The sequence below is a fragment of the Notechis scutatus genome, chromosome 2 (genome assembly GCF_049901735.1).
Source record: "Notechis scutatus isolate UNSWTSFEM ecotype Mainland chromosome 2, rNotScu1.2, whole genome shotgun sequence".
Classification (NCBI taxonomy): domain Eukaryota; kingdom Metazoa; phylum Chordata; class Lepidosauria; order Squamata; family Elapidae; genus Notechis; species Notechis scutatus.
The window spans coordinates 253,439,257-253,456,290 of NC_142010.1; the positions used below are offsets into that span (position 1 = coordinate 253,439,257).

General features: G+C 38.3%; 1 protein-coding gene across 24 annotated transcripts in view; it reads left to right on the plus strand.

The window, feature by feature from the left end:
- Nucleotides 1-17,034, plus strand: part of TCF4 (transcription factor 4) — a 434,610-nt gene that overhangs the window by 374,564 nt on the left and 43,012 nt on the right. For all 24 annotated transcript variants that reach the window (XM_087958608.1, XM_087958604.1, XM_087958616.1 and 21 more), the window contains 6 exons: nucleotides 604-737; nucleotides 2,010-2,142; nucleotides 6,248-6,315; nucleotides 8,926-9,004; nucleotides 11,774-11,850; nucleotides 14,157-14,360. In XM_087958608.1, the coding sequence (XP_087814734.1) occupies nucleotides 604-737; nucleotides 2,010-2,142; nucleotides 6,248-6,315; nucleotides 8,926-9,004; nucleotides 11,774-11,850; nucleotides 14,157-14,360 (695 nt within the window). The remainder of the gene's footprint in view (nucleotides 1-603; nucleotides 738-2,009; nucleotides 2,143-6,247; nucleotides 6,316-8,925; nucleotides 9,005-11,773; nucleotides 11,851-14,156; nucleotides 14,361-17,034) is intronic.

Consider the following 17,034-nt stretch of genomic DNA (forward strand, 5'->3'; position numbering starts at 1 on the left):
TGTCTGTCTATAGGAAAAGTTTCTGAGCATCTTCCTAAATCATACATATCTCTGTTCTGATTCATAAATATTTTATATATGACATTGGGATATGAAGTTGGCCAAAAAGTCAAGTCTTGGAATCAAAATATTTGTGTGATAAAATAAAACCCCAGAATCTATTTAGACTCTTATTTAAATGCTCTTTTAAAGAAACATATTGAGCAAGGATTAATAACAATGTAGGTCACAACTGTGTAGGTTTCTGATAAAAATAGCACAAATGTTTTTAAAATTGCACAGAATATCTCTGACTAATCAGTGGTAATTTCAGAAATGTCATTTGCACTCCTGTTTAGAAAACTTTTTTTAAAAAATCATGCTCATGGAGTTACGTAAGATTAGTGTGGCTCCCATGTGACAAAGGATGACAACACAGTTTCCCCACTTGTGATTGCTGTCTTTTATTGTCAGCTACTATCCAACACTGTGACACATAAGGCCTTCGTCAAGCCCTATTAGAATGCTAATATTAACATTTGCTAAAAAAAACCACAACCTCGGAATGTTAGTTAGAGAACCGTGTATTCAGAGAAGCCATATTTTCTTCTGTACATTTTGCAGACGGCCACCACAGCAGTGATCCGTGGAACTCATCCAGTGGAATGAATCCTCCTGGATATGGAGGAATGTTGGGCAATTCATCTCATATTCCACAGTCCAGTAGCTATTGCAGTCTTCATCCTCATGACCGCTTGGTAAGGCTACTAATCAGCACTATGTGTCAATCTGTGTGTGTGTGTGGCCCAAATGTAGAAGATAAACTATTAACCAATTTAAGCCACTTTCTCTTACACACTCACGTTTATCTCTGTTGGAAGAGAAGAGCCATGGATTTCATTGCTTAAAAGAAAACCAGTGGTGGTATTCAATTTTTTTTTACTACCGGTTCTGTGGTGGGCGTGGCAGAGGAAAGATACTGTAAAATCCCCATTCCCTCCCCACCCCATTAACCTGCTTTCCAGCTCCGTTCTCCTGTGCAGGGCAACAAAAGAAGACCCAGCCGATCAGCTGGGATTTAGGAGGCAGAGAATAGATGGGGGCGGGGCCAGTCAGTGGTAGGATTTGCAGGTTCTCCGAACTACTCAAAATTTCTGCTACCGGTTCTCCAGAACTGGTCAGAACCTGCTAAATACCACCTCTGAAGAAAAACTATGTGACAAAAGCAGAATTATAAATGAAGAAATGTGGTGTCTCTTCATGGACAACATTGAGAGAGAGAGAGAGAGAGAGAGAGAGAGAGAGAGAGGGAGACCACTGTACATTTCATGGTTTAAAAATAAAATCTTTTTTCCCACATGTGTGAGACTTTAAATCCTAATTGCAAAATGAGGAGGAGGCCAAGCAAAGCTAACTCTATGCAGCAGAACCCTGTCTTGAGGATGCTTTCTTTTTTTTTTCCTTTGAAGATCCTTCCTTGCGTGACAATCTTTAAAACAGCCTTTAAATGTGAACAATTTTTACAGCCTTACAATGGAGTTTTGTTCTTTGATCCACTGTTCGTATGTTCTGCTGGGGTTCTGCAACAGGTCATGCTATACCTTAACGCCTGTGGGTCTCTCAGCTACATATCAAAGATTTTAGGATGAAACAAGGGTACAAACCCCCCCCAAAAAATCCCCCTGGGGGGATGTCACTGAATTGGTCTTTTTATATTCTACCTTTCCATCCAAGCTGGGTGATCAAGGTTGTTTATAGGCAATAAGAGATCTCCTAAAAATAGCGGTTCCATTATACCAATGAACCTTCTTTATGGAACAGCACTCCCCTGACGTTCAGTTAGACTGCATCCTGCTGCTTCTCTGAACGTGGTTTTGTGAGCAGGTCTGAAGATCATGAATGGAGATGGAGCCAGTTATATAAATTTGATGAGTGAGTGAGTGAGTGAATGAATGAATGAGAAAATCAGCAACTCTGTACAACCATCACCTGCTAACTAAAATGTTGTCTTTTCCTGCCATGTGCCACAGAGCTACCCATCACACTCCTCAGCAGACATCAATTCCAGTCTTCCTCCAATGTCCACTTTCCATCGCAGTGCCACAACCCATTACAGTGCTTCTTCCTGTACACCTCCGGCAAATGGAACAGAAAGTATAATGGGTGAGTTGTAGGGTTCTGACTACATTGAAGAAGGCAAGTCCCGGCAGTTTCTCCTCGTCTGTTTTCTGGAGAAAGAGCTTGTGGAGCTGATCAGATATCACAGAAGAAAACTTTGCTTTTTGTGTAATCACAGATTAAAAAGGATATTTGGTTGGAGTTCTTGCTATACTGACTGGAAACTCAAGTCAACAAGAGTGCAGGGTTAAGAGTTTGATCTGTGAATAATCCAGCCCCTTTTATTTGCCTGGTCTGATTTTGCTCTCCAAAAAAGTAAACTTGTATTATTAAATTTCATTCTTGGCTGCCCTCTCAAAGTTAACTTGCAATCTGGAAAAGGACAGAAACTTGAAGAGAAAATAATTGTTAACTGGTGATATTCTAAGAGAAAATTGCAGAACAAGCAAAAGGAAATTGTCTAGGTCCATGATGGCTAAATTTTTCAGCACCGAGTGCCCAAAGTGCACACATCCCCAAAATGCAATATGCGCACGTCCCCCGCACATGCGCCCCCATGCATGTGCCCCACCCCCACGCATGCATGTGCTTCCCCCGTATGCATGTGCATCCCCACATATGCATGCATCCCTGTGCATGCGCCCCACCATATTGCACCCTGTCCCCCCACACATGCTCAGCAGAACTCCGGACCAGCTGGCTAGCAGGAGGCACATGTGCATGCACAGTGGGGCCGAGCTGGGGCAACGGCTCACATGCCCACAGAGAGGCCTCTGCGTGCCACCTCCGGCACGCATGCCATAGGATCGCCATCATGGGTCTAGGTGGATATTAAAACAGAAGCACTTGGGTGTAGTGGGTAAGGCACCAGGCTAGAAATTGGGAGACTCTGAGTTCTAGTCCTACCTTCGACATGAAACCGGCTGGATGACCTGGGGCCAGTCAATCTCTTTCAGCCCCAGGAAGAAGGCAAGGGCAAACCACGCCCAAAAATGTTGCCACGATAAATACAGGGATGGGTCCAGGCAATCGCTAGGAGTCGACACGGCATTAAAAAAAAAACACCTGGAAGATATTAACTTAAGGCGATGCTTCAATCTATGCAAAGTATTTTCTGTGTGTTTTCAAAGATTCAGAGCCTTTAAGCAGCCACTTACTAACAAAGATTTAATGTAGCATATGCTAAAGATTAGTCCAGAAGATCTGCCTCATTCATGTATTAATCCCACTTTCTACTCTCACTTTAAATGACATTTTTGAATTGCAAGATACATAGCAGTATGTGGCTTTTTTAGTGGGAACATGATGTGCGCCTTCCCTTGAAGCCTTGGTTTTATTGTGATTTCATTATGGGAACAGTCACATAATACTGCACTTAATTTTTTTACTAGTGTAAGCTTCCAGTGCAGTGGGGTGCTAAACTGTCATATGGCACAAGAGGGACATGAATTTTATCCTGCTGTGCCAGTACATCTTATCTGAGGAAAATATCAAATTGGCTGAAGTTTTCTATTTCCTGAATGTACTCGTTGCTCCCATTCAAGTTAGAGACTGGAGAACAGGCTAGATGTTGCATTTATTAACTCAGAGTAGTCCTCAATTTTTATTTTTTGTTTGTTTGGTGTAGCTGGCTCTAGATTGCAAAACCATTATTGTTGTGGCCTGTCGGCCTCCGGCCCCTCCAGCAGCCAAATGAGAGGAGGAGGAGGTGTGGGAGTCAGGGTCAACATCAGGGCAATATGGGAGCTCCGAGGGGGAAGAAGGAATGGAGCTGGCAGATAGAAGGGAGCCTGGGCCATCCTTCAGCCCTCTGATGGAGAGTCAACAGCCCCCAAATCTGGAGGTGGCTGATGAGGAAGAAGAGGAACAGCTGGGTCCAGTGCCGGATGCATCGATGTGCAGAAGGCAGAGGAGAGGAGAGCAGTGGAAATCTATGGGCCAGTCCTAGGGAAGGAGGAGCCACCTCTGCTAGCGAAGCTCCACCCTAGCTGTGGGGATAAAAGGCAGGGGGCGGAGATGAATAGGTGTGACAGACAACTATTTATCTTCCAGTTGGACTGACTTGTTAGTCTGTGAGATAAACTTTTTGCTGGGATTGCCAGCATTCCTAATAAAGGAATCTTTTGAGTTCACATCACATTTGTCGTGTTTGGGGAGCTGGGTCAGAACAATTATATTCCTGCCAGTGAAACTTGTATAGAACAATTTTTAATGTAACCTTGGCATATACAAAATATTTCATACAATTATAAAAAGGGCATCCACAAACAAATCCATTAATGCAGATGATTATTTAGACATTATGCTAGAAACATGGGGATTATAATTATCGTAATATCACCTTTATAATTTTACCCTTATGAAAATAGTTGCATTTAACATTCTGGTACAGACATATTTTTTTGGTACATTTAAAAAGGATGGGATTAATTATTAGCTCCCTCATGCTATGGGTTTGATGATGTTATTTGAGTTGGACAGAACACAAGGCTTGAGGTCACACCATTAGTTCATAAAGATAAAGGCTCTGAGTGGAGCTCTATTCCTGATGAATTCATGTGCGCAGTTTTCTTGACCCCACTTCATTGGCATTATGTGTGGATCACAATGGGATCACTCAAATAATTTTTGAATTATCTTATGCAAAGCCATCTGTTACCTTTGCAAGTTACATGAAGCAGTGTAGTTGATTGTAGTCTGGAATCACAGGAGAGATGGCCTTTTTCCCAGAGGGCTTGGAGCTGCCACAAAGAAGAGGGAGTCAAGCTATTCTCCAAAGCACCTGAGGGCAGGACAAGAAGCAGTGGGTGGAAACTAATCAAGGAGAGAAGCAACTTAGAACTAAGGAGAAATTTCCTGACAGTTAGAACAATTAATCAGTGGAACAACTTGCCTCCAGAAGTTGTAAATGCTCCAACACTGGAAGTTTTTAAGAAGAGATTGGATAACCATTTGTCAGAAGTGATGTAGGGTTTCCTGCCTAACCAAGGGGTTGGACTAGACCTCTAAGGTCCCTTCCCTATTGAATGTCTGGTGAACAGGAAGAAAACAAGGTCGGATTCTCCCAAGCAATTCACAGAATATACTTATGGCAGATAATTGCTTTAGTTTGGGCAAGATTCTGTTTGTAGGCAAGCAACAATAAAAGAACTATTCAGAAGTAACTCCGTGTGTTGTTCTTGGTTCTGAAAAGTGGACTGTGAAATCTATTTATTTACTTATTAGATAATATCTCATCTTTTGTACTGGAGCTCACGGCAGTATCCCGCCCCCTCATATTTTTCCACACAATAGCAACTCTATAAAGTCAGATATTCCCAGTGAGAGGTGATTTCAGATTTTCAGAATGCCTTATTTGGAGTAATTTTGTTCCAAGTTTTAAGCAGGCATGGAGATGGCTTTGAAGAAGGGATTCAAAAACTGTTGTGCAAACCACTACTTAGCCCATATAGGCAGGAGAGGGTGAGGGGAAAAACCTCAAGATTCCCGTGTTTAGTTTCTCCTTTAGTATAAGAGGAGATTGAGTAAATCTCAGTCAGGATTTCAAGATTCTGTTACTATGCCTTCTAATGATACAATTCTAATAATTGTTGTGGCCTTTGCTTCCTGATGCTATCTGCCTCAAAGGACTGACATAAGACATCTGGCTTCCTCAGCATGATTAAATGTAGGATAGAGGCAATGAGTTAGGTCTTTACTTTAAGGGGGACACAATATAGAATTGTGCTGATTTCAGTCTCCCATCTCTATATATTTGAAGACAGTTGAATAAGGCCTTCTGTTCTTTAGCCAAAAAGAGAATGGCAAAATAAAACATCTAGGGTGCCTTGAAGTTCTCTTCTTGTAAAATGCTAGGTTAATACTGTACAAAGACCTACTGCTCTGTATCTCACTCACCACAGAAAGAAGACTAGATTGAAATAGCTTGCAACAAAAAACATTTTGAACATGAAATATGAGAGGTATGTTTGAGATGTATGAAATCCACCATAATTAATAATAGTAATGCTAATTACGATTTGTATAACTCACCATTAAAATGCAGCTGAATTATGGATATGGGTGCAGTGTATGGAAAAAAAGATTCATTTTCTTGTTTTTATGTGTGTGTTTTTTTGTGTTTTGTTTTATTTTGTGTTTTGTTTTTCAGCAAACAGAGGAAGCGGAGCTGCAGGAAGTTCACAGACAGGCGATGCGCTGGGAAAAGCACTTGCATCTGTAAGAAAGTATTTGCTTTGGATGATTTGAATAGCATGAACTTGGGTTGGAATCAGTAACCACATATGCACAAATCTATTGTGGCCAGTTAAAATAATTGAGAATAAAAGCATGTAAAGACATATCGCTCTGCAAAATCTAGATAACTCAAGATAAATTCTTAATTGAATGCAGTGCTTTATAGTTTTCCATTCACATGGAAATCGTAAGAAGCTTATGTTACATGATTCAGTAGCCAAGCCTGCCCTGTAGTGGTTTCCTGGTCTCATTTGAAGCCTAAACCATATTTAAACCAATTTGAATTTGAGGTAGTCCTCAGGTTACGACTGTAATGTCCATTTTGGTCATAACAGTCATAAAATGACTCATTTAGCACACCCCACAGTCATTAAGCAAACCTGTTGTTTATTATGGCATGTTTTTGTGAAAAAAGCAATGCTGGCTTTCTGCAAAGCCACTGTGAAACAGGGCACATAACACTGCAAACAGACATGCATAGCACCCAAGTGCAGTCACACAACTGGGAGAGTAGGTACCATCAGAACTTCAGATCCATGTCATAAGTCCTTTTTTTCGGGTCATTTGTAATATTAAAGGGATTGGTCATAATCCAAGGACTACGTATTTTCATCCAAAGAATGCTGGGAGTTTACATCCTATAAGGATGTTAAAATTTCTGATTCAGATGCCTATTTTACATCATAGAAATAGGGTTGTAAAGTTTTTGGGGACAAAGCCATGACCATAATTAATCTGGATAGATGGAATCATTTGAATAGCTCCTAAATATGAATTTGCTGTACATTTACGTTAGAGCCTGGATGGGCAGTATTCAAAAATTATCCCTATCTCAGTCGGGTGGGATTCTACCGGTTCGGCCCGGTTCGCCTGAACCAGTAGCTCCAAAGATCATCTGGGAATGAACCAGTTTGCTCCGACAATCAGCTGCTGGGCCCACCTGCCCACCCTGGATCCATACTGACCTTTTTTTCCTGCTTTTGATGCTCAGCTGCATCGCACGGCATAGCGGATTGCCGCAAGTCAGCTGTTGAAGACACAGGGAGAGTGCAGGAGAAATTGAATAGGAAATGCCTCTGGGCACATACAAAAGCGCGCACGCACAAAGCATACCCACCAAGCCACGCCCACCGAACCGGTGGTAAACCCATTTGGATCCCACCCCTGATCTCAGTGCCAGATTACCTCAACTGTGTCTTTCAAGTCTCCCATTAGTAAAAGGGAGTAAGCCTCACTGCAGTGGGATAGGATTTTGAATTTTGAATTTCCCTTTTTAGCCTTAAAGGCCTTTGAACAGCTCCCTAAAGGAACCTGCTTTTTTATGCATAGGTCCTTGGAGATATAATCCACCCATGCGGGCAGGGACCAAGCTTATGAATCTTTTCCATAGAATTACTACTTCCTGGTGAGGTGATGAATCTGTAATCCGAAACCGTATCATCATTCCCCAGTTCACATCTTTCAGTAATTTGGATGATATACTATCTGCTTAGGCACTGCATATGGGAAAGCAGACTCCCAGAAGTCAGGATAAAAAGATCAAAGGGCCTCTCAATCTGTTTTGCTGCAGTTATTTAAAAGCCAGCCTTGACTTCCAATTGCCACCCATTCTATTTATTTCCATCTCTGATTTGGGTAAGGATCCATTAAGTACATATACAGCACAGTGCATTTCTACAAATTAAAACTTAACGTTGACTTTTAAATGAACTCTCACTGTAATGTATTTTCTGGGCAGAGTGGGGTTCCAATGGGGTTCTCGTGAGAATTGATGTTTTCCATGTCCAGCTAACATATGTTAACAAAGACAAAAATTAGCACAACTCCCAAATAATGGATACAGTACAAAATCTACTTTAACTGGTGCCTGGAGGCATTGGTTAACTGAGAGATGATCAAGGGGTTAATTAATTTAATTGCCTCTGCAGAACCCTAAGGAAAAGTTCATGAGCCCAGCTTAAATAGTGGCCAATATGAATTCCCAGCATGGTCTGCTTTGATAATTTGACAAGATAAGAGTCTAATGATGTTTATGATTTCTAATCAGGTCCCAAATGATCACAGAAGTTTTGTCCATTCAGGGTATTAAGTAGATAAACCCTTGAGAATCTTAACTAAAAGCTCTAATATACTTACTCAGCCATGTATATGCAGTTGTACACATCAGTCAGGATTATTTTTCCATCTTCTATTTTGTAGAGTTTACTTCAATAAGTATTTTTCACTATTCTATATTTCAATGTTTTATTTACAAAACTTGACTCCTATAATAATTTAAGATATTTAGCTTAAATTGAAGTAATTTTCTGATTCCCCCCTCCATTTATATGTACAGTATACATATTTTAGTACTGTAGAACCTACTATGATAATTTAATCTAAGGGATAAACTAAAACCTCCCACAAGCTGTCCTTCATCACAACTGTCTTATTACCTCATAGTGTTTTTGTCATAGTGGTTTCATGTTCTTCATAGCATCCTTTTCATCTTATGAGTCATAAGTATTAAGTATATTTATAATGAAGAGTGCCAATCCTCTGTCTGTATCCATTCCAAGTGACTTTAGATTAATTCTGTATTATCTTTTAAAGATTTACTCTCCAGATCATACCAACAACAGCTTTTCATCAAATCCTTCAACTCCTGTTGGTTCACCCCCTTCTCTCTCAGGTATTGTGGTTAAAATTATATTTTACCAAACAGTTAGTTAATGAAATAGCAAGAACATCTTTAAAATAATGCTTTTGAGCATGATCAGAAAGTTCAGTTCTCTGAGAAACAATTTCAGACTGCCGCCTGTTTTAACATTTCAGGGCTTAATAGTAAAATAAAAGTATTGCATGAAGATCTCTATGAAAAGCTTAGAAAGTCTTCTATCCTACTGTACAAGTGTGTAGGCTGGTTCCAGGGAGCAGGCTAATATGTTAAGGTATGCTTTACCTTAACTCAAGGCTGCATAGTAAACAACCTTGATTCTTGACTACTCAACTTGGTTTCTGAACATCCCTTATGTACACCATTTATTTTGTTTTCTGAAACCATGCATTAATGACATAGATATTGCACAATAAATTAATTAACCCATGCAGAAAGAAGAATTTAAGAATTATTGCAAATGCAACAATATGCAATTATTGCAACAATAATAGGCAACTATTATTATTACTTTATTACTATTATAATGAACCTTGGTGGCACAGTGGTTAGAGTGCAGTACTGCAGGCGACTTCTGCTGATTGCCAGCTGCCTGCATTAATGACATAGATATTGCACAATAAATTAATTAACCCATGCAGAAAGAAGAATTTAAGAATTATTGCAAATGCAACAATATGCAATTATTGCAACAATAATAGGCAACTATTATTATTACTATTATAATGAACCTTGGTGGCACAGTGGTTAGAGTGCAGTACTGCAGGCTACTTCTGCTGATTGCCAGCTAACTGCAATTTGGCAGTTCAAATCTCACCAAGCTCAAGGTTGACTCAGCCTTCCATTCTTCTGAAGTGGGTAAAAGAAAGACCCAAAATTGTTGGGAGCAATATGCTGACTCTGTAAACCACTTAGAAAGGGCTGTAAAGTGCTGTTGCTATTACTGGGCTTACGTTCCCCCAAAGATTTAAGGAAATAGAATATAGGTTGGGTTGGATACATATAAAATACATTGGGTTGGATCTAAAACTAATCAATACATTTGTCCATTTGTCATGACACAGAAATTTTACTCTGGTTTACTCTGAATATACTGTATATAAGTCTGAATGTATTCCTCTTTCCAAGCTCTTCCTTTTGAGAAAATGTGAATTGCTAAAAGGAAAGTGTGACTCTTTCTAATATATGGTCTCCTCTTCCATTATTATGTTCTTCCTATAATATAGTTCAACTTGTTCTAAGGGTGATTTCATGGCAAAAACAAAGCATTCCTACATGGTACTGGAGAATAAATGCCAAGGTTAAAGAGATTGAATATTTAATTCATGAGTAAGCAAGACTTTAGAGATTTAGCAGACAGTCATAACATCATGTATACTACATTTTCCAATCTAGCAAGTTCACAGCCTTACTTCCTGCAGTTCAGACAGGCAGGAAGAGAGGAGTTACTATCAGTTTTTATCTTATCAGTAAAAAGAATACCAATTGAAGTTCAAGACAGAAAAGTCTGTCTTGTGTCTGGAAAGTATTTCAATTCCATGCAGCAAAGTTTATATGGCTGAGGGAATGATTGTGTGTATATGCTTGCATGTGTATGTGTGTGTGTATGCATCATAAATAAATGGAGAAGAAAAGAAAAATATCCTAAGGCTATCTAAGTTAAACAATTATTCCATAAAACATACTTAATGTCAACAATGTAATATCTTGACAGCAGAGATTGATATGAACCGTTCTGTCTATTTCCAAAATGATACTATTTTTATTGTCCCAGAGTAAACTTTCATCTAAGATCTAAAAGGACCTCTGGATGATTAATCCCTTAATTTAGATTTGAAAGTTAATATTTTGCTTTCATGTGTATTAAGCTTGCTCAACCAGGAATTATATGTTACAACAATAATGTGTGCCTATTGATTGGCTACAGGACCCCAAATTAAAGAAGACTGATGTATCTCCCAGTGATTTTACTTCATGAAAAAAGACTGTGCCATAAATGAGCTAGGAAAAAGTCTTCTGTCTTCATAGTTATTCAGTATTAGTGAATTATTGTACCATATACAGAAATATCTTTTCCAGTATCTATATTATTGTACTTCATAAACACATTCTGTAAGGAGAGAGTTTTTAAAACTCCACTTGATCCTAGAATACTCAGTGAGATTTTCTTAGAAAACTAATTTATTATACTATTGACACTTGTATTTTGCTCTTTTTTAAAAAGCAATAAATATGATGTTACAGTAGTTGATTGAAAAGACTTAAATAAAACAAAAGAGGTAACAATCTCTATCAGTTACAAGAATTTAGAATTTACATTTTTAGAATGCATTGAATGTAAACATTTAAGTAAAAACTGCATTGCTACAGACCAATAGACCAACCAACAAACTTGCCACAGAGTTTTCTCTGATAATAATAAATGAAAATTATTGATAATGCCTCCTGCTATGGTTAAACTAACAGGATCTTGCTACAATTCTTTTATTTATTTATTTTAAATATATATCAATTTCCACTTGCTTTCTGATATACAACTACAAAATAGATGAAATCTTATATGCTGGCATGCAATTTGGAGACATGATGTGGCTTCTTTGGAGACATGATGTGGCTTCTGGGTGGGGCTGCATAATAAATATTTGTTTTCAACATTCTGCACAAGAGATGTGGTTTAATATGACTGTTGGGAAATCTTATGTACATATCTACAGTATTATTCAGTGTCTTTGAAAAGACATTTTGTTTGCATAGTTCCAATTGTAACTCCCATTTTACTATTAGCAGGAACAGCTGTTTGGTCTAGAAATGGAGGGCAGGCATCATCATCTCCCAATTATGAAGGTCCCTTACATTCTTTGGTATGTTTTTCAATGGCAAACTACCTGTTCAATATTAACTACCTGTTAATATCTTATTGCAGTCTTCTTGTCTTTCCTATCCATTTTCCTAATGGAGCATAACACTAATTAGTGCACTCTTTTCCTGATCATTTCTAAATAGGAGATCCACCCATAAAGCACAACAGATTTCTATATACTCTTTTGCATAAACTAATCAGCAATGCTAAATTTCTATGGAGATTCTCAGTCATAGTTGACCTGGATGATTGAGAAGCTCCATAGATATTTAGCTCATCAGCAATGATTACGTAGTAAAACACCACACATGGAAATAGGGCATGCTGTCTAATATGAACTGTGTAAGGTTGGAATCTATACTTGTAGAAGAAAAACAAGGAGATCAAACTTAGTTTGTTTAAAAAGCAAAATGAAGGAGTGGCCTAATGTAAGTATAGTATTTTGAAAAAAAAGGGCTCATTTTCCCATAAGTAAATGGAAGTATGAACAGATCACTTTGCTTAGTCAGGAAGATGATCAAGCCTCAACTGTATATGGAAAAAAATAGCATAATAAGCTATTCTTAATATTCATCAGTTTCAGTGTGTTACATATATGCTTAATGTGCATGCATTGTAACATTCTCAATATCTTTTATAACTGTAAAGAAGATGATGTACTGCTGTTTTGGAGAGCATCTTAGCTTATATCAGTTCATCAAACTATATCAATCTATGTAAACTATATTCTGCTACCCAGTTATATTTTCAAAATATCAATATAAGAGCCAATGCCAATGGTAATATTTCTGGGAAGAGATAACCTCGTATTGGTGTCCTTGAGCTATATATGCCCATCAAAACTGTCAAGACTGCCTTTCAGAGCCTGTGGGCTTAATTAAAAAAATTGCTTTGAATGTTGGGTTCCAGAATGACATCACCACAAGAAGAGAGAACACCTACTTTCTTAGGTTAATGATATTAGCTTGTTATTGGCCTCTTCCCCATAAGTCTATGAGTCTTGTAGTCACAATGATAAACAATCAAAGCTTGCCAACATGAAGTGAATAATGCCTTCAATGAGACCCACTATACAAAGAGTTGCTCAGCTAGTGTCGTGGCAAAAGATGCCTCGGATTGCCTTCCTTTTGTATTCCTCAAAGAATATATTTCCACAAATGCCCCCAATGCCATGTGAGAAAACATTTCTGAAGCTAAGAGAAAGTTAAGAGCTTCAGTTGTACAATGGTCCTAATCTAGAAGCCACATTCAGAATAAGAAAGGAACATCACCATTTCCATTAGGTGGAAATTAAGTAGTGTTTTTCCACTGAGCATTGCATAATATATTAAATAAGGATGTTGACACCAGTCTTTTTTCTCATGTGGTTTCAGTAAGAATGAAGTAGCCACTTCAGAAACATTCTTGAGAATTGTATAATGAAGAATTTTGGCAGAATATAACCAGACACATTGCTTTACCTTATATCATCTTAAGTCTCGGCCTTAAAAAAATAAAATAACAATGCCCACCATAATTCTTTGCACTTTAAATAATCAGAAAATTATTGGTGGTTTCAAGAGACTGTTTCTTTTAAAAACCCGATGAGGTTTTTTAGACAGACCAGTAAACCAGTGTTTCTCAATCTTAGGAACTTTTAAGATGGGTGGACTTCAATTCACAGAATTCCCCAGACAGCAATGTACTTGTTTAACTTATTTAAATTGCTCTGGTGTTCTGAAACCTGTTTAGATGTTTGTGCTGTAAATGGATAAAATACCGTATTTTTTTTCTTATTCTTCTTTTTGAGTATTGGAATATATGTCCGAATGCAGGCTATTTTTGATCATAGAATTCCACATATCAATTTTCACAGCTCCAGTTAAAACAGTGAGAAGTAAATAAGCCTTAGATAAGAAGTTAGCATACAGAAATAATTTAATAGGTCATGGCAATTTGATATTTCTGACACAAAATATTTCAGGATCCTGGGGCAACAAACATGAACTGTTTTGTTTTGCCCATGTAAATGAAAACAGAATTTTCATAGTATCTTAGCAGGCTAGTTTTGGGTGTCAGTTGTTTTATTTACAGTATTTTGGTGAGCAAAGGGGGGAAAAATTAAGCAGCATACCCTTAATAAATCTGTTTGTGAAACAGATTCAGAAACAGCTCGGCTACAAGCAATCCTCTTTGGTTTCAACTGCCTGACACACAGCAGTAGCAGTGCAAAATATATGATCCACCATTTATGTGAGTTCTGCTCAAACAGGAGACAGCCTATTACATTTTTCTGATGCTCTCTTATTTTTTGTCATAAACTATCAGCAAAGCCGAATCGAAGACCGCTTGGAAAGACTGGATGATGCTATTCATGTTCTCCGGAACCATGCAGTGGGACCTTCAACTGCCATGCCTGGTAGTCATAGCGACCTCCATAGCTTAATAGGCCCTTCTCATAATGGAGCTATGGGAGGCCTCGGATCAGGATATGGGACAGGCCTTCTTTCAGCCAATAGACATTCACTAATGGTAAGCCACAAAGATTCAACACTACAGATTTCTTTTTTTAAAAAAATAACGTTAAATAATGCATGATTGCGATGTTTAAACTTTTTTTTTGTAACTAAGCTTTTAATTCCAGTACAATTTAGTGTTGCAGAAATGAAAGGCAGTGTAAAAGTCAGTAGAGATTCTCAGTCATCCAGGTCATGGTTATCCCAAAGGTGCTTTTTCAGGGGGCAATTGGATTTTCTTGTTTTTTCTTTGAAGATGTTTTGCTTCTCATCTAAGAAGCTTCTTCAGCTCTGACAAGATAGTGGGGAACGGAAGGATTTATATTCCTTGCAGACAGCTGGTCATTTGCATCCTTTTAGAGGGTGGTTGAAGCACTTGGAGGTTTATCTGTGTCCTCAGAGTCACTTGAGTAGTTCTGGTTCCTGTAGTCAGCAATTTTTCCTCTTACTCTCATACCATTCAAAGGGTGTTCATCCCAAATTGTATAGCCAAAAGTGTAGAAAGGCAGTGTAGTACTTAATGACAAACTAAGCTACCTTTATTATTTCTATTGCATAAGTAATAACTACTCTTCCACAGTATATGTTAAAATGCATCTCTTGATTTCTCTTGTATTGATTTTTTTAGTTATAGAATTTATCATGCTTAGAATACGTTCAGCCCATGCTTTTAAAGAATCTGCTTAGCAAGAAGCTGCTAATCTGTTGCATTAGTCCTTCCTAAAATCTATCTCTGAAATATTTTTAGCTGAAATATATTTGGCTTCTTTCTATGTCTGGCACAAATACAAGATGGGAAAAAATGCAAAACAATATCCTTAGGTATGTTTCTAGAATTAACCTACCAACTGGAATCTGCAAATGGGGTGGGGCGGAAATATGGCATTGGATAGCAAGAAGAGAAGGGGTAAAAGCAGGAATCAGCCTTCCCAGTCAGCCTAGACAGGAAGCACCATAAAATGAGCTAAGTCTTATCTATTATGAGGCCCCATTTACAGAACCTCATTAGTCTGAAAGTACAAATCTCTCACCATCTCCTTTACAGACTGAGAAAATAGGGAGGTTTCTCTTTGAAGATTTTTCACTGCCCTTTATGCAACCTCAGGCTAGGCCTTCTTCTATGTGATTGTTCCCTAGGCAGCATCTCTTCCTCTCTCCTCCAAAAGTCATTCCACACATCATTACAATATGTTATTGACTAGGAGCTTGTTGCCTGCAAAAAATGTTAAGGTGTTGGATTAGAACTTCTGAAATTCAGATTCAAGTCTACACCCAGCCATGGAAGGTCAGTGGGCTCATTGCTCTTTCTTGGCCTAATCTACTTCAAGGGCAGTGGGGGAAAATTGGAGGAGAGAAAGTTATGTTCGCTGCTGTAGGTTCCTGGGGAACAACTGCCTTTGAACTCATACATTTTCTGCATTTTGGAAACATAAATCTCAACCACGCATGTACCTCTGTGAACCAGTTAACATTGGTTCCCTTTGCACCAAACTGGAACAGGTTTTGTTCCTACATGTTAAACTAATGTCTGAATTGGAGATGTTCTAGTCTGCAGGACTAAGGCCTTGTTCTTCCTTACCCTTCCTTACCATTGCTTTTCATTCATGTTTTGTTCTTTGTCAAGCAATTTCATTGATCACATTGCCCTGTATCCAAAGCATGCCTCAGCATTTAAACCTGGCCCAGTTATATAGGAGTTGCTCAGAGAAAGCAGTTTCTATGTGGCTTGGGGATAATATCTAAACATCCAATCTACTGTATTAGTACAGAGCAGAATGCTTAAGAAACCTAAAATCTCTCTTATCCATTCTTGCAACCTTCACTTAATCTCCTAATGCCATCTTAATTTCTTTATTTCGAATAATTGGATTGAAACGGTAGGGTACAAAACTGGCATGTGCATCAATTGTTTGAGTTGGAATAGCAAGCTATATAACGTTGATTATTTATTTTACCTTTTCACTTTTCAAACTAGCATGCTGTATTTGAATTCAGTTAACATGCATTATTGCAAACAGTGTTATGAGCAGGACAGGATAGATAATCTTTAAAATAGGTAATTTGATATAATCCATGTATCTGTACTACATGTATAAATCAGCTTCCTCTTCATGGTCATGCTGAGTAGGAATTCTGGAAATTTAAAGTTCTAACACATATTAAAAATAAGAAATGAGGGGAGGTTTCTGTATGGATGCCTTTCTAATGCTTTTCTCAACAAAATGCTGAATATAATCAACTGGTTAATTTATTTATGATTCCAATATGAAACCAACAATTAGACATCTATCAAAAACTATCATGTGCTTGAATGGTCAATCTCAACAACCCTGGTAGGTTTCCTATGAATATATCCCACCCCCTTTTTCCTATCTGTCAACTTGATATGCCCCTCCCTATTGTGATTAGTTGAAAAAAGGGACTTATGACCATTTGTGACATTTACAATTGTTGCAGTATCCCCACGGACTTGTGACCAAAATTTGGATGCTTGGCAATTGGCATTTGGTATTTCTGACAGTTTCAGCGTCCTGAGGTCATGTGATCGTCTTCTGTGACCATCTGACAAGCAAAGTCAATGGGGAAGCCAGATTCACTTAACAGCTTCTTAACAAAGGCAGTAATTCACTTAACAATTGTGGTCAGGTCATAAAATGGGGCAAAACCCACTTAACAATTGTCTTCCTTAG